Here is a 24,718-nt window from a genome sequence, read left to right as displayed (position 1 = left end):
ACGACAATGGCTGCTAGATCCACAAGGCCCACAAAGATGGGATTTCTAATAAGGACATTCAGTGAGAATTATCATAGCTAGATATTAAAGAGATTGCTCTATTGTGTCAATTGCAGCAGCTTCAACCCATTATGTGGAGAATGAATTACATTGATATTTTCCTCACAGACTGAAATGAGCTAGAGATCAGCCCATCAAGGTAGTCTGGCACTAGCATCTCAGAGGGAGAGCTCTCTTGCCCAGAGAAAAGTCACCACAGGCAGTAAATAGGGGCTAATTCCTTTTACCTACAAAGAGAGCTCTCCCTCTGAAATTATCCCACATTTTACCCTGTTTGTGCAAAACTGGTAGCTCAAGTTCAAGATTTGAAACCAGTGGATGGCGATTAAATTGGAAATGGGAGGTTGAAATTAGTTAGTGGAACTAAAAAGCAGAAGGAAAAATCAAGCAGCCGGGTTTCCTGTAATTTTACTGTGCCAAGGGGCGGCACGGTAGCACAATGGTTAGCACTGCTGCTTCACAGCTCCAGGGACCTGGGTTCGATTCCCGGCTTGGGTCACTATCTGTGTGGAGTTTGCACATTCTCCTCGTGTCTGCGTGGGTTTCCTCCGGGTGCTCCGGTTTCCGCCCACAGTCCAAAGATGTGCGGGTTAGGTTGATTGGCCATGATAAAATTGCCCCTTAGTGTCCTGAGATGCGTAGGTTAGAGGAATTAGTGGGTAAAATATGTAGGGATATGGGGGTAGGGCCTGGGTGGGATTGTGGTCGGCGCAGACTTGATGGGCCGAATGGCCTCTTTCTACACTGTAGGGTTTCTATGATTTCTATGAAGTATATAAGATAGGCACATTTGAAGCTAAAAGCCTCGTAGAAGAGGATGCTGTAACTTGGACTGCATGAAAAGCAATAAATATAGAGGAGTCACGAGAGCTGTAGTTAAGCAGATATATGTAAATATAAGACCTAACGCAAGGCCAAAATTATCCAAATTCTAGCTTATCACTTTGATATTGAACCAGAGACAGAGGAAGCAAGCCTAGAAATGAAAAACTGATAAAGTAGTGTCAGTTAGAATCTAAATGGATAAAGAAATTGCCATGTGTAAAAATAGAATTAGAGTTCCTAAGGGGAAAAAAGCAAATAGGAGAAAGGGAAAGAACAAGCGAGAGCGAAATGCAGCAGGAGAGAGATCCAGCAGTTTAAGCTGGAAAAGGCCTTCCTAGCTACCAAAGTACTCTGACCAAGAACGGAAACGGATTTTATATATGTTTGCCTCACCCTAAGGGATAGTGTATTACACATATTTTAAAACAAGCAAATGTTACAAAAGTAAGCTGTTGAAGGTTTAATAACAATTTGTTGGAGGTGCACATATGTGTGAATGACTGCCATTGTGTTTTACCTTTTTTTACTGATGTATAACAAAAAAAGTGCCAGGGAATTTAATTTTATCTTTATTTCGCAAGGGTTGATGTTACGGTCATGTCATCTGTCCGCAAGCGCATTGGAAGATGGTCACTATACTTTTGAAAGGCAACATGAAATATGGACACTACCTTTACAAAATGGACTCCAGAAAGTTAGGTGATTTCTTTTGTGGTTTCCGAATAGAAATCTCTGGACATATTTCATATTTCAGGGGAGTCACTTAAAGTAAAAAGGACCTTGCCGAGTGTTGATTGATTACTCATCATTTTGATCCAAGAGACTTCAAATGACAATGGCTGCTAGACTTGCTGGCCCTATGCAGATGGGATTTCAAACTAAGTCATTCAATGAAGTTGACCTTAGCTAAAATGTCAATGGGATATCAACATCTCCCCATTGTGCAAGGCTATCTATGTCTTGCAACTCAGAGGGGTCTCTTTCCCACAGAAAGGAAGAACCCTGCCTCAAAAGTTTCAGACAGTGAAGAGGGGCTAATGTGTTTCACCTGCAGCTTATATTTCTTCACTAGAGGTTCACCACAATTTTGACTGAAAAGGCAGAAATTTTGAATCTCCATTTGTCTTCAAGGAATCCTTCAGGCCTGCAATGTTTTTAACCACCATCTTAAGGATTATGTAAAGTAACATATTTCTGTTTTAACCTTATAACAATCTAAATGCATATTACATCTCTGGAAAATAATCTTGCGTGTGTGTGCCAGTGTCTTTGGGGAATGAATTTTTGTCATGCTTACATTTCAGGCGTTATGGAAATAAATGTTTTTAACTTACAATAAAGCTTGTTTGAGTCCCAGCACTCAAAATGGTTTAAATACACTTTCTAAAAATACATATTGTTGTGGTTAGCCAATAGGTGAGAGAATTATGAAGGAAAGTGTCCCACATCTCTCCTTCTCCGTAATAAAACATACTGAACGTCAATTGGCTCAAGTTAATTAAGTATGCAAGCCATTCTTGGTTTGTTTAGTAAGTTGTGAACGTACAAATAAGTCTGTCAGGCAAAGTTCACCTAGTTTGTCTCGTACAGTTGAACATCAAAACTGGACAAGGTCTTCTAAATAAAGTCTTATCAAGGTTGCGTTCTGTTCCTTCTCTTGATTTATCTGACCTGCCATCTCAACTTTGTTCAGTGCTCCACCAGAACCACCAATCAAAGCTACAATTTGCAATCCAAGAAAACCCTGTGCTTAATATTAGTGGCTACACCTTCAAACTTAGGTTTATGTCTGTGTGGCACTGTATTAGAATTGACAGCCATCTGACTTGCAAAGAAATGCCTATCTTTGACTAACCCCACTTTTTCAGGCAATTAAGGACACAGAAGAGCGAATGATTTGGGAGGACTGAAGAAGTCTTAAATAAAGAATGGGTGTACATTAAGAATGCCTGTCAACAAGCCATTGTTTTTAAAATATATTCCATGTATAAGATGAATCCCATACTTTCTCTGTTTATCTGTAAATTTCAGTTAGGTTCTGAGAGTTTTCACTTACATACGGCACCTTTTAGTCGTTGAGCAAAAACTCTGGCTTTCGAGTATGCTTTTGGATGACAACTCAACAGAAAATGCATGATGTTTTTAAAGATAGGAATATTTGTTCCTCTGACTTTTTGTTCCATGATATGGACACAGATTTGTTATTCAGGTTCTCTGAATCTTTACCTTCAAGAAAGCAAAGAGAACTTGAGCCATACCCATACTTTACCCCCTCTCCAGTTTTGGACTTTCTGCTTTGTATTGACCACTGCATTTACTGTGGCGTACTCTTACTTTAGACTGGTGTTCCTCCTTTGGTCTCCTTGTTTTATTGGTTGAGGTTGCTGTTGAACAGCCGTGTCAGGATTCAAATCCACCTCGGTTGGGCTGACCATTATCTTTGCTGCTCCCAATAAAGCTGTCTTCCCCTTGTTGTAATTCTCTAAGACCTGGTTAGGAAGGAAAATACATTATTTCATACAAGCTAAGCAAATCAGTTCACATTGGCTTAATTCACCCTTTCTAGATCATCTCTTAAAAATAGGTGAAGTCACTTAGGAATGAAGATAAATTGGGGACTAGCTGGGCGGTACAGTGGGTTATGTCAAGGATCTTGGTTCAAATCCACTTTGGTTTGAATTTTATTGGGATGAAAGTCCAATCTGCCTGTTAAGCAAACTCAACCCATTTCGAACATCATGAGCCACAGCACAAAATTAGCAATAAATTAGTAATTTTATTCAGTGAGGTAACAAGGATAGCTGATGTGAGAACTTGAAAGGATCAAACTGGTGCGTGTTCTTGTGACACATTGGTCTTGAATTTCCTGTCATTGTATTTAAAGCACAAAAACAGGCCATTCAGCCCCAACAGACCATGCCAATTGTGCTGTAGTTATGCCAGATGTTACTGTTCAATCAAGTAAGTTCCATGCAGAGTTTACTGGGGTAAACTAGTTTAACTGTTCTGTATTTTGGTGTAACCTCAGGGTGGGAACTGTTTAAGTTGCTGTACACCTCCCCTATCCAGTACAGGAAACTTTCAAGTAACATCTTCAACACAATGATGAGGATTTTAAATTCAATTGCCATGAAATTCAGCTGGTTCATGAGTAATGCTGTGAGAGCACTCTATATCCAACATAGCGCAGTGTTATATCTAATCATCTTGTTGCAAGTGTTTCTGTAACAGATTGTGCCTCAGTTTTTCATTTAATGAATTACTCAAATCAATACAGGAAGCCTGAACACTTCAAACGTTATCGCTTTTCATTTGATTTCTATGACATGGCCACATAGTTAAACCTCTGTAGAAAAATAAAGTTCTTTTCTTCTAACATTTACCATCACACTCCTGCACATAGAGGGGAATTGATGCTGTCAATCAAAGATCTGAATGTTTATTAGCTCTCATATTTTTGGCCATTCTGCACTGAGAGAAAAAAATGTTTCAAATTGTTAATGTCACTCCAGTGAGTGATCGATGTGCATTTCCATTTAAAATAGCAATTACTGGGCATCACAGGTTTAAAAAGCTGAAACTTGCTCTAATTGTACTTCTCCTTCACTGAGGTCAGCAAAATGACAAGTTTGGAACATGAAATGAAATAATAAAGGGAGGACACCCTTGCTAAATAGGAAAGCTAATGCATCCAAAATGAACCCTTGTGAAATACAGGAGCTAACGTTGTAGAAATTATGACACTTACTAAAATTTTACCCAACACTGCTGGCAACAGCATCGATCTTACTGCATATCACCAGTCAACCAAGTAACTAAGTTTTGGAGATGTTAAATCCAGCCAGGATTGAATAACAGCATGCTGAGCTGTCTATTGTTGAATATTTATAATCCTTTAACCCCCAAACTCTATTTATTACATGGTTCCCTTTCTAACATACTCAGAATTACATGCACCAATGTAACTGGTTCACAAACAAATCTACAACTAGCTGGCGAGACTGAACAGAAGTGCAATGAATCTCCAATTCGTTAAATATGAAATAAAATTTCAAAATGCTAATATTTTTAGAACACCTGAGCTTAACTGTTTTAAAAAAAAGATTCGGTTTAACCTTGTTGATTTTGCTTCGTTCTTGGCAGTGACAAGTTAAGCACTGAGAATTACTTCAGGACGTGATCGTCGAGACCATTTATCATCAACTGTGCTGCGCGTGATGTATTTTAATTCATTTCAATAACTTTCTTGAAAACTGGATGCGAGTCTCCTGAGGAATCTTGCACTGCAGTGATTTACACACTTAAGATTTCTCACTCTGCATTTCAGACATTGATTCCTTTCCTTCTCTGTGGTTTACACAGCCCCAATTGGTATCCTTTTTTAAAATTTACTTTGATGGAGCAGTCAAATGGCTCCCTGAGCAATTGCATTCTATAGCTGCTTTTTAGAAGGACACTCTCCAGAGAATGCCCTGTACTTCATTTCATTTACATCAATTTATATCTGTAGCTACTCCACTCATTCTACCATAGAAGATTGAAAAAGGAATTCTCTGCCACAAATGTAAATTACAAATTGCTGAATAAAATATCTACAGGTTTTGTTTGTTTTCAGAACAACACATTACTGACATCCAGCCAGATAAAAATGAAGAACATATATTGCATTAATGTGGAATATGATTTTAGGACTACTTATGATCTATCCCATGTCTAGTTGGTGCCTTAGGCAGAGTTCCTATTGATCGTATCTCTTGTGCCGTATTTACAGGTTGCTTAGTTCTGAAAAATTCAGAGAGTTGGAATTCATTAATTTAAAAGTACACTAATACAGGTGCTGGAACTCTGAAAGTATAACAAAAAATGCTGGAAATACTCAACAGGTCAGGCAACACTTGTGAAAAGACAGAGTTAATGTTTCAGGTCAATGACCTTTCATCAGAACAGTTATGATGAAAAGTCATGTACCTGAAACGTCAACTCTGTTTCTCTCACAGATGCTCCCTAAACTGCTGAGCATTTGCAGAATTGTCTATTTTATTTCTGGAATTCTTTGCTGTTTTACCTTTTTTTCACATTCAAAAGCAATGTTATTCCTTCAAATGAGCTACTGTTTTATATGCTCTTCCACAGTCTGGAAATAACTTGGCCTCCATGCAGTGACTGGGAGCATAACTGAAATCATGAGCATTCACCTGTCCCCAGGGTGGCAAAAGAGTGATAATTACTGTGGAGTAAGGCATGATGTGGAATTGTACTGTTTGCTTAAATAAAAGCGTTTGCGAATTCCATTCAACACACAAAGTAGGAGATTCACTGTGAGACTGACTGATACAAGACAAAGATTAATGTAATACAATGAAAAGTTACAGAAAAGAACAAGGTGTCCATCTAACCTTTTCTATTCCTGACCTTGAATAAGTTATAATGGTCTAACATTTTGATTCAGTCTACTTGTATTCTCAAAGTCTTTAAAGACAACAATTTTGGTGTCAGTTTGATTCAATTACTAGTTATCTTGCCTGAGTCAAAACTAGGTTCATCCTCACTTCAGCATAGGAACACAAAACCTAAGCTGTCAACATATACTAATAGAACGTCCACTGTCTTTTGGATAAGACTTCAAATTACATCTGCTTTTTAAGATTGATTCTAAAGACTTCAGGACATTATTCAGAAATGGTGCCCTGCTCTCTCAGGACAGGAGTCATGACTTGTTGCACTCATCACCGTGAGGGATGTTAGTTTTGAGGGATGGAAGAATTAATTCCAACTGTGCAATGTCAGTAGCAGAACTATCTGTTGAATAAAGCACATTATAGCTGCAGAGTGAAGTCACTTTTTGTTTATTTATACCCCTCAATCACCCCAATTTTTGTAAAATATCCCCAACAGTAATTGTGACATTTTTCATTATCAACAGCAGCTATCCTAGACGACTTGGAAGAGCAACTGACATTTTTAAGTCAAATTTGAAATTTTATTTTATGCTGTGGATTCAAATCCACTCCAAATTGATATGAGACTCTCTAAACTCATTTCATATTTAGCCAATATACCCAATGGAGAAAAAGAGCTTCATTTCATTTTTACCCCCAATTTGAACTCAAATTCGAGAAACCAAAGGACGAAATACTAAAACAGTTTACTTTGCACATTTCTGCATTTTGTTCAGTTCTGGGCAAAATCACTTCAGACAAATACCTTGTGCAGACCTTCCATAACAACATGAGGCATGTGCTCGTTCAGCATGGCAGCAGAGATGATGACCTCATCCAATGTCTTGTTGTCACTCCAAATAGCATAGTAAGTCGACTCTTCCTGTCCACAGCAACTACACAAATTAAAATTATTAGTCAGCCAAGGAGATCACAGCAGAATGCACTCAACCATCCTGTTTCCCTAATTCCACATTCTTCTTAAAAAAATAAATCAAGACATACTTGGTGTATCGGTCTATAGGAAAAATTGGAAATGTGAAAAGGACATATAGCCAATGTGGCCCACATTTTGCAGAGTTTGCATAACTTGTAACTAATACAGAAATCAGTCAAACTCAAGAATATGTTTGCCACAGTAAACATAAAAATAGCTATAAAGCCATCCTACTCGATCAGTTGGCAAAAGCATTTTCTGGCATGGTAATGCATCACTTCCAGTTCTGATTTGATTTGATTTATTACTGTCACATGTATTAACATACAGTGAAAAGTATTGTTTCTTGCACACTATACAGACAAAACACACCGTTCATAGAGAAGGAAACGAGACAGTGCAGAATGTAGAGTTATAGTCATAGCTAGGGTGTAGAGAAAGATCAACTTAATGCAAGGTAAGTCCATTCAAAAGTCTGACAGCAACAGGGAAGAAGCTGTTCTCGAGTCGGTTGGTACGTGACCACAGACGTTTGTATCTTTTTCCCGAATGAAGAAGTTGGAAGAGAGAATGTCCGGGGTGTGTGCGGTCCTTAATTATGCTGGCTGCTTTGCCAAGGCAGCGGGAAGTGTAGACAGAGTCAATGGATGGGAGGCTGATTTGCGTGATGGATTGGGCTACATTCACGACCTTTTGTAGTTCCTTGCGGTCTTGGGCAGAGCAGGAGCCATACCCAAGCTATGATACAACCAGAAAGAATGTTTTCTATGGTGCATCTGTAAAAGCTGGAGAGAGTCGTAGCTGACATGCCAAATTTCCTTAGTCTTCTGAGAAAGTAGGGGCATTGGTGGGCTTTCTTAACTATAATGTTGGCATGGTGGAACAGGACAGGCCGTTAGTGATCTGGACACCTAAAAACTTGAAGCTCTCGATCTTTTCTACTTCGTCCCCGTCGATATAGACAGGGGCATGTTCTCCTTTACACTTCCTGAAGTCGATGACAATCTCCTTCGTTTTGTTGACATTGAGGGAGAGATTATTGTTGCCGCACCAGTTCATCAGATTCTCTATCTCAAACCTGTACTCCGTCTCGTCATTGTTTGAGGTCCGACCCACCACGGTAGTGTCGTCAGCAAACTTGAAAATCGAATTGGAGGGGAATTTGGCCACACAGTCATAGGTGTATAAGAAGTATAGTAGGGAGCTGAGAACACAGCCTTGTGGGGCACCTGTGTTGAGGTTGATCGTGGAGGAGATGTTGTTGCCTATCCTTACTGATTGTGGTCTGGAAGTTCAATATCCAGTCGCAGAGGGAGGAGCCGAGGCCCAGGCCACAGAGTGTGGAGATATGTTTTGTGGGAATAATAGTGTTGAAGGCTGAGCTGTAGTCAATAAATAGGAGTCTGAGATAGATGTCCTTGTTTTCTAGGTGTTCCAGCGTTGAGTGCAGGGTAGATCCCTGATCTACACCAAGTTACTTAACATTGGACAGAGCAGCATTTGAGGAGCTACAACTGATCTCAGTAATTCTGGGCAAAGGTGGTGGAATTTGGCTCAGGTGACTCCTGCTGAAGCACTGTTCTCCCATAAGGTGAAAATAGTGTGGAGCTCTGAGTGATATCCCATGGGATTAAATAGCCTGCTGATTCTCATTGTCTTGGCTCAAGCTAACAATCACCATTTAGGAGAGATACCAGACGGCTGCGGGTTTTTATGCAATCATATTCCTGCCTGTTCAGCTGAGGAGGAAGCAAAGTCAGAAAAATTCTGCAACAAAGCTCTGATATCAGAGTGACAAAAAGCTGTGGCCCTGCACCTTGGTTTCACCTTTTTATTTGTTTTCATGCTGCACTGAGGACAACACAAACGTATGGCTACTAATTTGTGAAAACATCCTCGTTCGTCAGAGGTGATCTCATTCTTTTCCTAATTTTAATGCTGAGAGTTCACCTTCCTCAGTCAGTCTTTTCTCCTGCGACCTGCAAGCTTGGAATCATATAATCACCACCTTATGATTTGTTTACCGTATACCTTCAAACTTTAGAGTGAACTGTATAATGAACAATCATCTATTGGCACCTCACTAAAATAATGCTGCAGCAGGACTTGACAATTCAATACTGAGTCATGTTTTGTTGTCAAAATTTCAGGCAATTAGCACTTTTCATTATTTATACACAATTGGAAGAGTAAATTCAGGCAACACCCAGTTTTCCAGTTAAGGTCAAACATTTATAAAGTGCTGACTAAGCTGCGCTGCTCTGTTATTAGCTTTGTGAACATATTGTGTTGCAGTCGGGTTCAGCATTCAAATCTATTAATTCTGGTGAAGTAGCTGTATTTGCTAATACTAAGTTATTATGTCTTGGAAATTTCAGTCTTTTAAAGTGGTAAGTATTAATTAGTGCATTTAACATCTCTAGCACTGAAAGTTAACTATTATAAATGGGGGATCTCATTCTTTTAGGTTTCGACTGTTTTTAGAAATTTAAAACAAAATGTGTAAAATTTTGGATTTTATATATTTTTTAAACTTACCTTAGTATCTTTCTTTTCTTTTTCTCTTATTCCAATCTTTCTTTCCCATCTGATTTGTTATTAACTCCATTCCATTCTAACTTACTTGCTGCCATGTCCTTGCGCTGTTAATTTCACACAATCTTTCAATCAGATTAGTTAAGGAGATACACAGTTGGTGACCTGTTCACCCAAGTTTCAGGTGCCTTATTTCCTTAGTTACGATGTTACTAGCTCACAGTGAGTTGACACACAAAAAAAATCAAAACCAATGAATGCAAGTGTAACTGATGGCAGATTTATGAGATGCCCTAAAAAGCAAATTATAGTTGCTGTAGGTTCTGATATGTGGGGGGCGATTCTCCCAAAAAAAACTCTAAGAGCTGAATTCACGTAAAAATTGGAGTAAATCCCACTGTTTTTTTAAACGGGATTTCAAAATGAATCTCTCCCACACTGTGCATCACAGAGTGCCGTAGTGTGAATCACGCTGAAAATCAGTAGACAGGGCCTATTCCCGCTGGAGAGGCCGGCAGCATAACGCTGAGCAGAGCACTGCGCATGCGCCAAACTGTCAGTGCCGAGATCGGTGCATGCGCAGTGGCCCCGCATTGCCGACCTCCTCGATTGCTGGCCAGCCCCGCAACCACCCATCGCTGCCCCTCCGAGCCCCCCTAAACATGTCCGAACCCTCCCTCCCCCCCAACCGGCAGCCCTGACCCCACCCCGCCAACCCCGATGCCCAGCCCAGATCACTGGCCTCTCTCCCTCCGCTTTGCTCCCTCTGCAGAGGGCTGGTGGGACACCCCCTAGAGGCCCCCCTATTAGTCTCCACCTATTAGGCCTCACCCTCTTGGCACTGCCCGTGCCTGATCGACAGTGCCAAGGTGCCTCCTGGGCTTTGGCATTTTGCCCTTTGGGCAGTGCCAGGGGGTCAGGCTGGCACTGCTAAGGTGGCAATGCCGAGGGTCAGGCTGCCAGCTCCCCACAAGTGGGGACCCATTGTAAACCTCGCTGGAGTGAACCACTCCTAGAATGGGCTGGGGGGACAGGGACGCCAGCGAGCCCGCCCATATATTTCAGTCCTGGGCCCACGAATGAGATTTCAAATAGCTTTAAATGACAATTTACATAATTTATACAACTCCGCTCCAGAAATCGGCGCGGAGCTGACGGCGCTAGAAATCTGGCTGCCAGAGATGCGCAGAGGCCGTGGCGCCCAGCGGCTATGCTAAACGTTCTCCACTTGAGTTTCCCAGCCTGCTGCATGACAAAAGCATTGCAGCAGGCTGGGGGAATCGCCCCCATGCAACTAGAGACAGAGAACTCTTGAAGCACCTTTGTGCCACTTGGCATGACTGGAGCACATCATGGAATTAAAAATATAAGAGACAGGGGTAGATCAGTTAGCCCATTTGGTTCTTCAATTAGACCATGGCTAATCTGCATTTTAGCATTTCTGGTGAGTGGGAATCTGCATTTCAGGTGCATTTCAGCATTTCAGGTGAGTGGGAACAGAATTCCCACTCACCTGAAGAAGGGGCTTGGAGCTCTGAAAGCTTGTGTGGCTTTTGCTACCAAATAAACCTGTTGGACTTTAACCTGGTGTTGTTAAACTTCTTACTGTAATCTGCATTTATCAGTTTTCCCTGTCTTTTCTCCAAATTCCTCAATATCCTCAATAACAAAAATATATAAATCTTGAAAGCTCCAATTGTTTCAGTATCCACAGTGTTTTGAGGAAGAGTTCTACATTTCTACAATTTTTGTGAAAAAGTGTTTGTTGATTTCACTCCTGAACAGCTTGTTGCTCTTGATGTTGATTTCCTTCAGCACAGGAAAGAGTTTCTCCCCATCTACCCCAGCAAATCCATTTACTATGTGAAACACCTCAATTAGATCACCCCTCGATTTCTTATACTCAACGGAATACAAGCAGTGTTTGGCTAACCTGTTCTCATAATTTAATCCTCACGTACTGCTTTTATTTGGGTGAATCTGGATTGCAACTACTCCAAGGTTAGAATATAGTTTGACATCATGTGTATGAAACCGAATACAAATATGATGGGTTTTTACTAAAGCTTGCTATAAATGAAACTTCCTCCCTTTGCATTCTTGAAATAGCCTTGCACTAGCTTATCTTTATTGCTTTTTGTACCCGTCTACTGGCTTTTAACGATTCTGGTACTTGTACTGGATCAAACCTCTGCTTCTCTGAAGTCCCAAATTTTTCAACATTTAGAAAATACTCTGATTTATCTGTCATGGGTCCAAAGTGGATAGCCTCACATTTGCCCACATTAAACTCCAATTTGCCATGGTTTTGTCCACTCACTTAATCTATGTCCCTTTGCAACTTCTCCCATCTGCACCACTTACTGTGTTCCACCACTGCTAACTTGATGTCATCTGCAAACTTGAGTGCACAACTTCCTATTTTCTTGGTCCACATCCTTAATAACGAGGGTGAAAAGTTGAATCAACAAATGGACCACGGGTTTCCCCATGAAAGGCAGGAAGGAAGGAAAATTCAGAGTGAATTATTCACTGGACCTTCATAATAGCTTTCTTGTTTCAGCTGACACATAGCCTCGTGATTCACAGGAAAATAAGCTGGGGGAAAAAATGGGTTGACAAGAAACATTATGAACTGCAGTAATCAACTTTGCAGATACCTACCACTTGTCCTCAGGGTGGTTGTGTATCACATGAATAATCCGGCCTGGTGGGTAGAGTGGGACGCTGGCAGAAAGAGCAATAGTAAGATCACTGGGGTAGGTCCACTGCCTGTTACTCTGAACGTTAGTCACTTCTTCATCGTCCGGCAGTTCAGATTTAGGAATACATTTAGTACCGCCCATGATAATTCTCCACTACAGGAAGAGATTAAAAAAATTAAAGATAATGCATTTTGGAAGGACTGATACAGATAGGAAATATACAGTAAATGGCAGAACCCTTAAGAGTATTGATAGGCAGAGGGATCTATGTATACAGGTACACAGGTCACTGAAAGTGGCAACGCAGATGGAGAAGGTAGTCAAGAAGGCATACGGCATGCTTGCCTTCATCAGCCGGGGCATTGAGTTTAAAAATTGGCAAGTCACGTTGCAGCTTTATAGCACCTTAGTTAGGCCGCACTTGGAATATAGTGTTCAATTCTGGTCGCCACACTACCTGAAGGATGTGGAGACTTTGGAGAGGGTACAGAAAAGATTTACCAGGATGTTGCCTGGTATGCAGGGCATTAGCTATGAGGAGAGGTTGGAGAAATTTGGTTTGTTCTCACTGGAACGACGGAGGTTGAGGGGCAACCTGATAAGTTTACAAGATTATGAGGGGCATGGACGGAATGGATAGTCAGAAACTTTTTCCCAGGTGGAAGAGTCAATTACTAGGGGGCATAGGTTTAAGGGGCAAGGTTCAAAGGAGATGTACGAGGCAAGTTTTTTTTACACAGAGGGTGGTGGGTGCTTGGAACTCGCTGCCGGGGGAAGTAGTGGAAGTAGATACGATAGTGACTTTTAAGGGGTGTCTGGACAAATACATGCTTAGGAAGGGAATGGAGGGATAGGGTCCCCGGAAGGGTGGTGGGTTTTAGTTCAGTCAGGTAGCATGGTCGGTGCAGGCTTGAGAGGTCTGAAGGGCCTGTTCCTGTGCTGTAATTTTCTTCATTCTTTATCTGGAATTATCATATTTATCAATAGCACAGGACTATAACAAGGAGCAGGATAATCATCAGTTCACAGTTTGTGTTATCACCTGTTTAATTTTGAACTGTAATTTCAAAATTTTTTAAAAGTGTAAACTAAACACTGACAGAATTTAGTGACCCTTTCCTGGCATGTGGGTGGGCATGAGTGGAGATCCCGCTACCATCCAGTTTCCCTCCAATTAATTCCCATACAGGCAGCCTTCCCACAGTTGGTGTCAGATAGCGAATTCGCCACTTGGGAAGGCCATCCAGCAAACCTAACATCAGCCTTCCGTGAGGAGGGTGGAGTCCATCGTTTCTGTGCCCAATTGAGAGACCTGACATTGGAAAGGGGGAGCCTTGAGGAATTCACCCTCCCTCCTCCCCCATCACGAGTGGCCCAATCCTCACGGCTCCAATCCTGCCCACAGTTTCTCCAGGAATCTAATGATTATTCCTTCTGAAGGCCCCACTATAATCCAGGTAGTGGGCAACGATGGTGCTGTCAGTATTGGAGAGAGATCAGTCAGTCTCAAGGCAGGACCTTCACCCTCCAGTAATTTGATGAGAGGCCTGACGCTGCCAAAGTAAGTGCTTGATTGGAACAGAATTGCATCAGACCTCCCAGATAAAAGTGATGCAGGCTCCCCAATCGGTGGGCAAGACCCCAAAACCCATGCAAGTGCAGCAGATAATAGGAAAGGCAAATGAAATGTTGGTCTTTATTTCAAAGGGAATGGAGTGTAAAAATAGGGAAGTCCTGCTAAAACTGTGCAAGGCACCAGTTAGATGAAACCTGGAATACTGTGATCGGTTTTGGTCCCCTTATCTAAGGAATGATATACTGGCATTGAAGGCAGCCCAGAGAAGGTTCACTAGGTTGATCCGAGGTATGGAGGAATTTTCTTATGAGGAGAGGCTGAGTAGCTTGGGCCTGTACTAAGTCGAATTTAGAAGAATGAGAGGTGAGTTGATTGAGACATATAGGATTCTCGGGGGGCTTGATAGGGAAAATGCAGAGAAGTTGTTCTCTCTTCTAGGCAAGTCGAGGACCAGAGGGATAATCGCAGGGTAAGGGATTTAAGACATAGATGATGGAAGAATTTCTTCTCTGAGGGTAGTGAATCTGTGGAATTCTTTACTGTCGGAAGCTGTAGAGGCTGGGTCATCAAATATATTCAAGGCTGAGATAGACAGGTTTTTAATGAGTAAGAGAATCAAGGGTTATGGGGATAAGGTAGGAATTGAGGATCATCATATCAGATCAATCATCATCTCATTGAATGGTGGAGCAGACTCAATGGGTCAAATAGCCTACCTCTGCTCCTACATCTTATGGTCTTATTAAATGCCTGTCCATTAGTCAGAGGTACATTTTAGCTACTTGCATCTGTGTTTTTTGTTTTATTAGTTGATGGGGTGTGGCATCACAGGTAGAGCCAGTTGTCCGTTCACAATTGACCTCAAGGTGTAATGACCTCAATGAGCCTCTTGGAGTATGAGCTCCCTGATTGAGCTAATAATTGCCTGCCTCATCAGGGAGTCTCATCTGTGTATATAATGAGGAATGTTAGGTCTACTGGCATTCTGAATTCTGACTTTGTACTTGAAACACTCTTAGGTGTGGAGATAGGTTTGTAAATAAAGGGAATATGATGAAGGGATACCGGCCTCTGAGGAGTTATTTCAGGTGGTGAGCCACCTTCTTGAACATGCCATCCATGTGATCTAGATACACCCACAGTGCTGTTAGGAAGGAGTTTCAAGATTTTGGCCCTGTAACAGTGAAGGAAGGGCAATGTAGTTACAAGTCACGATGGTATATATGGCTTGGAGGGTAACTTGTATGTAGTGGATTGAAGTACAAGAATAAGAAAATCTTGTTACAATTGCATCAGGTTTTGGTGAGATCATACCTGCAATCAGTGACGTAGTGGGAAAATTTGAGGTGCAGGAGCACTAAGAAAATGTGTTGGCCATATCATTTCTAAATCTACTATTATATTATTTTTCTTTGTATTAATCAGTTTAATCCCCAAACATCAATAAAACTATGTCTTCAAAGTTAAAAATATTAGTGCCAGTAGGATTTTATTTCAAACCATGTAATACTTTGAAACATTAGTCTTTAGCATAGCCAGAATTTCATTATGCAACAGTAGAATTATTTAATTCAATACTCCTAAGAACACGAATTACAGTAAACTTTACTTACTTATAACTGGGGAATGGGATATGGAGGGATTGCTGCTTTTCTTGATATTAAGAACATAGATCTGGATCTACAGGGTACAATTTCAAAATTTGATGATGCTAGATTTGGAAGTATTGTGAACTGTGAGGAGGGTTACAATAAACTTTAGATGATTATAGACAGGCTAATGGAATGGCCAGACACTTAGCGGGTGAAATTTAATGCAGGGCAGTATGAAGTAATACATTTTGGTCAGAGGAATGAGGAGAGGTAACATAAAAAAGGGTACAATTCTAAAGGAAATGATGGAGCAGAATTAGGTGTATAGGTGCAAAAGTCATGGAAGATAGGACAGGTTGAGAAAATAATTAATAAATTATACTGTATCCTGCATTTTATACTTAGGGATACAGAGTACACAAGCATGCAATATATGAACCTTCATAAAACACTGGTGGAGCCTCAGTGGGGAGGAGGTTAAGGCTTTTAGAAAGGGTGCAGAAAAGATTTACAAGAATGATTCCGAGGATAAGCGAATACAATTATGTGGATAGATTGGCGATGCTAGGACTGTTCTTGAAGAGAAGGTTGACAGTCCAAAATCATGAGGGGCCCAGAGAGCACAAATGGTGAGAAACTGTTCCCTCCAGCAGAAGATCAAGAACCTGAAGGTGATTAACAAAAAACTAGAGGCAATATGAGGAAAAACACCTTTATTCAACAGTGGGTTTTGATCGGGAATGCACTGCTTCCGTGTGTGGTGGTGACAGATTCAACTGAGGTTTTTAAAAAGGAACAGATAATTATCTGAAGAGAAAAGATTTTACTGGGCTACAGGGAAAGTTGGAGGAGTGGGATGGACTGAGTTGGTGTTGCAGAGAATTCACACAAACACCATGTGATGAATAACCTCCTTCTATACTGTAACCATTCTATGATTCTAGTATAGATGTATCAAAGGAAGTTGCTAAACACATGAGGAAGAAAGCTGCTGAAGGTTGTCCTGATAGTGTGATCGAGAATGGTGTAAGGAGATTTGTGTGGAATGTAAACTCCAACATAGATGAGGTGGGCCAAATGGTCTGTTTCTGTGCTGTAAATTCCAGCAAATGCTGCCAGGGAATACAAACAGGCCATCTCAACCGAGCATCCACTTCCCACATTCCCCTGCCCCCTCACCGTGTTCTCTCTCCCTCCACCCCTTCACTGCACTCTCTCCCCCCCCCCCCCTGCCCCTCACCGTACTCTCCCTCTCTCTCCGCCCCTCCTGTCTGTCCAGGTTTGCCGGGCCACATCACGTTTACAATTTTGCTCGAAATCGAAGGTGCTGGCGTGATGCTCCGACAGCACTACGCCCCTGCGTGGAATATTCCGTGCAGTTTCTGTCTGCAAATCAAAAGTTATATTTTCAATGGAGTGAGATGCTGGTGTTGGACTTTCAATGGAGATGGTACAGTGAAGGTTCACTAGATTTATTCCTGGGATGAGGGTGCTGTTCTAAGGAAGGACTGAGTAAATTGGGTCTATACTTTCTGGGGTTAAAATAATAATGTGATCTCGTTGAAAAATACTAGATTCCAAAGGGGCAGTTATGGTAGACACTGAAAGACTTTCTGCTGATTGGCGAGTCTGGAACATGGAGCACAATCTCAAGATACAGGGTTGACCATTTAGGACTGGGATGAGGAGCAATTTCTTTACTCAAAGGATTGTAAACATAGGATTTGTCTACCAGAGGCCTATGGATAATCTATCACATTAAAGCTGAGATTGACTGAAGGAAGGGCAGCTGAGCAGAAATAGTGGGGTAGTGGCATTGTCACTGGACTATTAATCCAGAGATTCAGGCAAATACTCTGGGGACCAAGGTTTGAATCCCACCACGACAGATGGTGAAATTTCAATTTAAAAGAATCCGAGATTAAAATGGTAATGGTGACCAAGAAATCATTGTCAATTGTCGTAAAAACCCATCTGGTTCGCTAATGTCCTTTAGTGAAGAAAATGTGCCATCTTTGCCTGGTCTGGTCTACATGTGATTCCAGGTGAACAGGAATGTGGTTGATTCTTAAATGCTTTCTAAAATGGCTTAGCAAACCATTCGGTTGAAGGGCAATTAGGGATGGGCAATAAATGAAGAACCAACCAGTGACACCACATCCTACGAATGAAAAAGAATGACAGATTTTTGGTCTTTAGCGGAATCAAAGAATAAGAAGTTGACAGGAAATTGGAGTTGAGGCATAAAATAAATCAGCCATGATTATACTGAATGATACAGCAGGCTGGAGGTCCATTCCTGCTTCTATTTCCTATGTTGTTAATATTACAAGAGTTCTGTTGGTTGCATTGGGACTGATGTGAATGGAACCAAACAAATGCTACATTCAGAGATGGACTACAAAAGAGAGAGGGTTGAGTGCTGTCAGTTGTGTCAAATGTCAGAGGTCAGGACAAACAGAGTGTGATGGCACAAACTACATTATGCTGACAAAGGATTTAATCTGTGAATTTTGGAAAGAGCTAATAACATTCTAAGTACTGGAAAGGGAACATTGTGAAAAAAGTGCTAAAGCAACAAACATTGCAAAGTCACAGAGAGGAGTCAAATGCCTACATGAAGCTTTACTAGGAGTAATATGTTAAATTTTAAACACAATGACTATCTCATCAGGAAATCTTTATACACAAAACCAAAATACTGTGGACGCTAGAAATCTGAAATAAAAACAGAAAATGATGGAAATATTCAGCAGGTCTGCCGCACTTTTGGGGAGAATACTAAATTGAAAGAATTGTAAGTAAATTGCCGCTCTAACTGCTTCATTTGAGGCGTTGGATGATGGGAAGGGAGGAGGATAAAAGGGCAGGTTAACATCTCATGGGGAAGCCATTGGAGGCTGGCGATCGGGGGGCGGAGCCATCGGGAGGCCAGTGATCAGGAGGCGACGGGGGGGGGGGGGGAGAAATAGTGCGCATGCGTCGATCTCTTTACGCTCAGCACACTGATGCCGGCCTCTCAGGCAGGATTAGGCCTTGTCCCCCCACTACTGGCATGAATCCCCCTGTGGACTCTGTGATGCTGCACAGAGTGCTGGAAATTCAGCAGATTAAGTACACCCACAAAAGGGGCCGGAAAATCTCCTGTTTTCCTGGCGATTGGGTACTTAATCTATTTTTGGGAAAATTGCCCCCATGGACTTTTTTGTCTCAAAGATTACAAATATCCATTCAATTATGCCCTTTGTCATTGCTGAAATCAAATCTCTCTGAAGTATCTCAGTTAGCTCCACCTTTCCCCGATCAAGTTAATCACTTTCATGAGGCCAGAATGCTGTATTCGTAATCCTCTCCTAACCATATAGCTAACATACCTTCTGGCAATGCTCCTAACACTAAAAGTAGCTCCCTTTCCTTCAGCTCTGTTCCTTCGCCACTCAAAAATTCACCAGGGTCCTCAGAAAGGTCCATCTTTTCTAACCAGCGCCTACATTTAAACCTAGCTTTCCTCTGCAGGATCCCTGACTCCTTGTTGTCATTACTGCCTCTTGCCACATTCTGTTGGAACTATATCAGTCAAGTTTCCATTCTGAACTGGTCAAGGTCACATGGTATTCCATGTAACCAAGAAATGGTTCGATGATTCCTTGTTCACATCCTGCAACTCATTGTGTTCAACACAAGCCAACAACTCTATTGTTCTCCAGTCTCTCTTTAAAAATCACCTCTGCAACACTGTCAATATTCCATTCTTTCTGGTGTCAACATGGCCACATTTTCTGCAAGGTCAGATCCTTCTTCCTCTCCAATTACCTGGGCTGTCCAGTTATCTCGGCATCAATCTTTTTCCTACCATAGCTGAAACCATGATCGCTCTACACTAACTTCACTAGGCTTTTGAACTCCACCACATAGCTAAAGCCTCACTGTCAGTATCCAAGTCCACATTAAGTCCCACTCTTTTAGTACTTCCTTTCTAATTAACACCTCAGAGCTCCGCCTCCCCTAAAGTACGGAATACAAAATCCTTGATCTCGTCTCTAATTTTTTCCCTTGCCCAGTCACTCGCAACCTCCTGCAGCCCTACGTTCCTGCACATGGTCTCCACTCTTCCAGTCTTAACTGCTTTCTCAAGCCCCTCCAGCCAAACACACTCCATGTTGCTGCAGCATGAAGTAGTTCACACTGCAGTATAATACAAATGTGTTCAAACATAATTAACTGCATTACTGAGAAATTATTTAGGCAAGAATTTAGTTATATACATATATATATATATATATATATATATAAACACACACATATATTGATGTTTCTGCAATGAATTGAGCTGGATAATAATACTGAGGATCGAATTTTATAAGTATCGACTGAAATGAACAAAAGTAGTATATCCTGGTCATTGATGTGTGCTTCAAAAGTGTATTCATATGCTTCATTGGGAAAAATAAACTTTAGGAGGAAATACACTCTGAAAAGGAAGTGCAAAGCACAAGCTATAAGAATGGGAAGGATACCTTAGGTTTATTGCTCTTCTGCAGAACATCGAGTAGGTGTCTACGAAAGACTTCTAACTGAGACAGGCCAAGTCTGTCGGAACATAAGAATAGTAATGTTGTTAGGAACATGTTCCACTGCCAACGGGTAGTGCTAAATACAAGAAAGATATCAGTACAAAGAGGTCTAATCTTGATACCAACCAGCTGCATACAAATGAAATGACAACCAACCTACTTTATCTTTGCCTAACGAATGGAGGCTGCACAAATAACTGGTTTATGGAAAGGTCAGTAAAAGCATTACAGTGCAGAACAACAATCTTGACTCCTAATTCTCAATCTATTTTAAAGTTTTTTTTAAGTAAATAGGGTCTGGGTGGAATTGTAATCGGTAGACTCGATGGACCGAATGGCCTCCTTCTGTACTGTAGGGATTCTATGATAAGTTCTGATTACTTGACATTTGTGTGATTTGTCCATCAATTAGTTCATAGCCATGAACATTTCAACTTCTTATTACAGCAAGGTCCATGATGATGTGGCCATCACCCTATAATGCTGGATTACAATTACAGCCATCCGAATCCATATTTAATACCACACAAGGTGGGTGCTTTTACCCAGTGCAAAACCTGACTGTGGGTTAAAACAATCAAATGATAAACTTGAATAGATTAGTTAAAAGCAAATTACTACAGGTGCTGGAATCTGAAACAAAACAGAAAATACTGAAGAACCCCAGAAGGTCCGATAGCACCTATGGAGAAAGAACAGAGCCAACATTTTGAGTCTGGGTGACGACCCTTCATCAGAGCGGAGACATTTTCCAGAGTGTTCTGCTTTTGTTGAATAGATTAGTTTTGTATTTCTTGAATATCAATAAAGTACTAATGATATTAATTTAAGATAATTAAAATATTTGATGAGACAGATAGAAAGCAACTATTTCTTCTGATGCCAGAGTTTAGAACGAGGGGGCATAAACTTAAAATTAGAGCTGGACTATTCAGGGGTGATGTCAAAAAATACTTCCTCACGCAAAGCATAGTGAAAGTCTGTAACTCTCTTCCTTGAAACTAGGTCAATTGCAAATTTCAAAACTGAGATTGGTAAACCTTGTTGTTATGATTCCCGTAAAAGCCGATAACTTTTATAAAGAGATATGAATTTCCCCTTGACTGGTTCAAAAGGTCAAGATTTTCTGTTTTAAATTCTTTACTGCAGCAAACGTTAGTAAACAATTAATACATTAAACTACATAAAAAGGATTCCCAATTAGCTTTTCAACAGAACTAAGTAGCATGCCACATTTAAATGCTACACTGCACTCTCCACAGAATTGTAGTCTTGTGGTTAAAATCCAAAGTTCTTCCAACTCCAAAAGAGTGAATTTTCCTTTTAGACAAAGCCCCCTACACTCAACCCTTTGAGCGTAATCAGATGGACTTCCTGTTGTATGATACCTCTGGTGATTCCAGGGTCTTTAACTCTTCATAATCCCATTTCCTTGAACACAGGTTCTGTCCTCACGAGCTCTCTGTTTGGTGGTTAAGCAAAAATAGTCATTTTCTTCTTCTTCGCATTGCAGCACCTATTGTGGATTGTCTTCCCCCAGTTATTTAGTCTAACTGCCTCTGAGAGTCTGAGTTTGAAAGTAGCCTGAACAGCTGCCTTCTCCTTTGTATTTAGGTGTTAAAATTTGCAGCTTACATCAATATGTTTTAACCTGGGTGCCTGCCCCCATGGCAACCAGGTAACAGGGGTGTGTCTCTGGACAGACTGTTTAAAACAGAACCAACTTTTAACCTGTGTTTATAACAGTTAGGCAAGTTCATCAAAGGACACAGAACCAACGTGGATAGGTACTGTAAGTGGGGGAATTCAGAATGGCTTGGGACCAAAGACTAGCAGATCAGAGTAGATAAGATCAGCGTGGATAGGGTACAGAAAAGTTACAAAGTGCCTGAAATATACTGGTTGCATAGAGACACATATAACCACTATTAGAGAATTTAGACATGCAGTTTTGAAAACATATTTTGTATTAAAAACGTGTGCCTAGTTGATAACATAATGCTCGTGAGGCATGATGGGATGTAGATAAGAAAAAAGAACCACATTCCCTAGAACAATGCAGCCGCTGAACAAAGGGGAGAAACAACAAATTGAGTTTTTTGAAGGGGTAACCAAGAAGGTAGATGAGGGCAGTGCAGTTGATGTTGTCTACATGGACTTTAGCAAGACATTTGACAGGTATCGCATGGTAGGTTGTTGCATAAAGTTAAATCTCACGGGATCCAGGGTGAGGTATCGAAATGGATACAAAATTGGCTTCTTGACAGAAGCCAGAGGGTGGTTGTAGAGAGTTGTTTTTCAAACTGGAGACCTGTGACCAGCAGTGTGCCTCAGGGATCAGTGCTGGGCCCACTGTTATTTGTCATTTATATTAATGATTTGGATGAGAATATAGGGGGCATGGTTAGTAAGTTTGCAGGTGACACCAAGATTGGTGGCATAGTGGACAGTGAAGAAAGTTATCTCCAATTGCAATGGGATCTTGATCAATTGGGCCAGTGGGCTGACGAATGGCAGATGGAGTTTAATTTAGACAAATGCGAGGTGATGCATTTTGGTAGATTGAACCAAGGCAGGACTTAGTCAGTTAATGGTCGGGCGTTGGGGAGAGTTACAGAACAAAGAGATCTGGGGGTACATGTTCATAGCTCCTTGAAAGTGGAGTCACAGGTGGACAGAGTGGTGAAGAAGGCATTCAGCGTGCTTGGTTTCTTCGGTCAGAACACTGAATACAGGAGTTGGGACGTTTTGTTAAAGCTGTAGAAGACATTGGTAAGGCCACACTTGGAATACTGTATGCAATTCTGGTCACCCTATTATAGAAAGGTTATTATTAAACTAGAAAGAGTGCAGAAAAGATTTACTAGGATGCTACCGGGACTTGATGGATTGAGTTATAAGGAGAGGCTGAATAGACTGGGACTTTTTTCTCTGGAGCGTAGGAGGCTGAGGGGTGACCTTATAGAGGTCTATAAAATAATGAGGGATATAGACAAGGTAGATAGTCAATATCTTTTCCCAAAGGTCGGGGAGTCTAAAATTAGAGGGCATAGGTTTAAGGTGAGAGGGGAGAGATACAGAAGTGTCCAGAGGGGCAATTTTTTCACACAGAGGATGGTGAGTGTCTGGAACCACCTGCCAGAGGTAGTGGTAGAGGCAGGTACAATTTTATCTTTTAAAAACATTTACATAGTTACATGGGTACGATGGGTACAGAGGGATATGGGCCAAATGCAGGCAATTGGGATTAGTATAGGGGTTTTTAAAAAAAAAAGTGGCATGGACAAGTTGGGCCAAAGGGCCTGTTTCCATGCTGTAAACCTCTATGACTCTAACTCTTCCCAGTGTCTCCGGACAGTCCTAATGAATAGGATTCTCACTGAACCAAGGACGTAGATAAGAAGGGTCTGGTAAGCATCAGGAGACTGAGTGAAGACCCTTAAAGCCCACGAGCTGATCACGCAGTCCCATGTTGTCCAGGAGCAAATGATATTGGCCAAGGAATATAATCTATGATTGGCTCATACCCAATTGGGGTGGGCAAGTCGCTTTTGAATCTTGCATCATTATAGTACTGAGAATGATGTAATTTCAGAGTAGATGTGGAACTGCTGTAAATCTCTTTCCCTTGTACATTGTCCAAGCTTGGAAAATAAAGAACGCCTTTTACCAGAGTACTGGTCGCTGTGAGTCTTTGTGTTAGCTGAGCCATAATTAAAAAGGGAAATCCCTCACATGAAAGCCAGCTTAATACAAAGTCTCTGAAAACCTCCAACAGGTGCAGTGAAGATACAGTTTAGCCATGATGCAACCGAATGGCAGAATAGGCTCAAGAGGTTGAATAGTGAAAGAATAAAATTTAAGGTTGCGAATATGGTTATCTGAATGACCAGTAAATTAGATAACTTTGCTAGTTTGAGTTTTGTGCCCAAGTGATCTTTTCTCTGGCGCTGATGAATACCCACATGGGTGGCATGGTGGCACAATGGTTAGCACTGCTGCCTCACAGCTCCGGGGATCTAGGTTCAATTCTGGCCTTAAGTATCTGTCTGTGTGGAGTTTGCACATTCTCTCTGTGTCTTTGTGGGTTTCCTCCCACAGTCCAAAGATCTGTACGTTAGATGGATTAGCAATGCCAAATTGCCCCTTATTGTCCCAATTTGTGTAGATTAGATGGATTAGCCATGGGAAATGTGTGGGGTTAGGGCCTGGATGAGATGCTCAGTAGGTGCAGACTCAATGGGCCAGCTGGCCTCTTCTGCATTGTAGGAATTCCATGATTCCATAGTTTAGTTACCAAGCAGTGCATAATTCCATTAAAGAGACATGGAAAGATGTCAAAAGCTAACCTTTATGATAGAGGATCAGATATTGCGTGTGTGCGCACGTGTGCGTGGGGTGGGGGGAGGAGAAGAAAGAGATGAGAAGAAGTAATTAAAACAATATGGCCAATATGAGTTTCCACCCAGATACAAG

The 24,718-nt window shown here is 41.2% G+C and overlaps 1 protein-coding gene across 1 annotated transcript in view; it reads right to left on the bottom strand.

The window, feature by feature from the left end:
* The window catches only part of dagla (diacylglycerol lipase, alpha), a 340,274-nt gene that overhangs the window by 29,128 nt on the left and 286,428 nt on the right, over positions 1-24,718 (bottom strand). The window contains exons 17-20 of the mRNA XM_078220586.1: positions 20,186-20,258; positions 12,460-12,653; positions 7,090-7,219; positions 3,220-3,374 (exon numbers count right to left, since the gene is read on the bottom strand). Coding sequence (XP_078076712.1) covers positions 3,220-3,374; positions 7,090-7,219; positions 12,460-12,653; positions 20,186-20,258 — 552 coding nt within the window. The remainder of the gene's footprint in view (positions 1-3,219; positions 3,375-7,089; positions 7,220-12,459; positions 12,654-20,185; positions 20,259-24,718) is intronic.

Source organism: Mustelus asterias, chromosome 9 (genome assembly GCF_964213995.1).
Source record: "Mustelus asterias chromosome 9, sMusAst1.hap1.1, whole genome shotgun sequence".
NCBI classification, from domain to species: Eukaryota; Metazoa; Chordata; class Chondrichthyes; order Carcharhiniformes; family Triakidae; genus Mustelus; species Mustelus asterias.
Note: the sequence above shows the minus strand (reverse complement) of the source record. Positions and strands in the feature narration are given on the sequence as shown.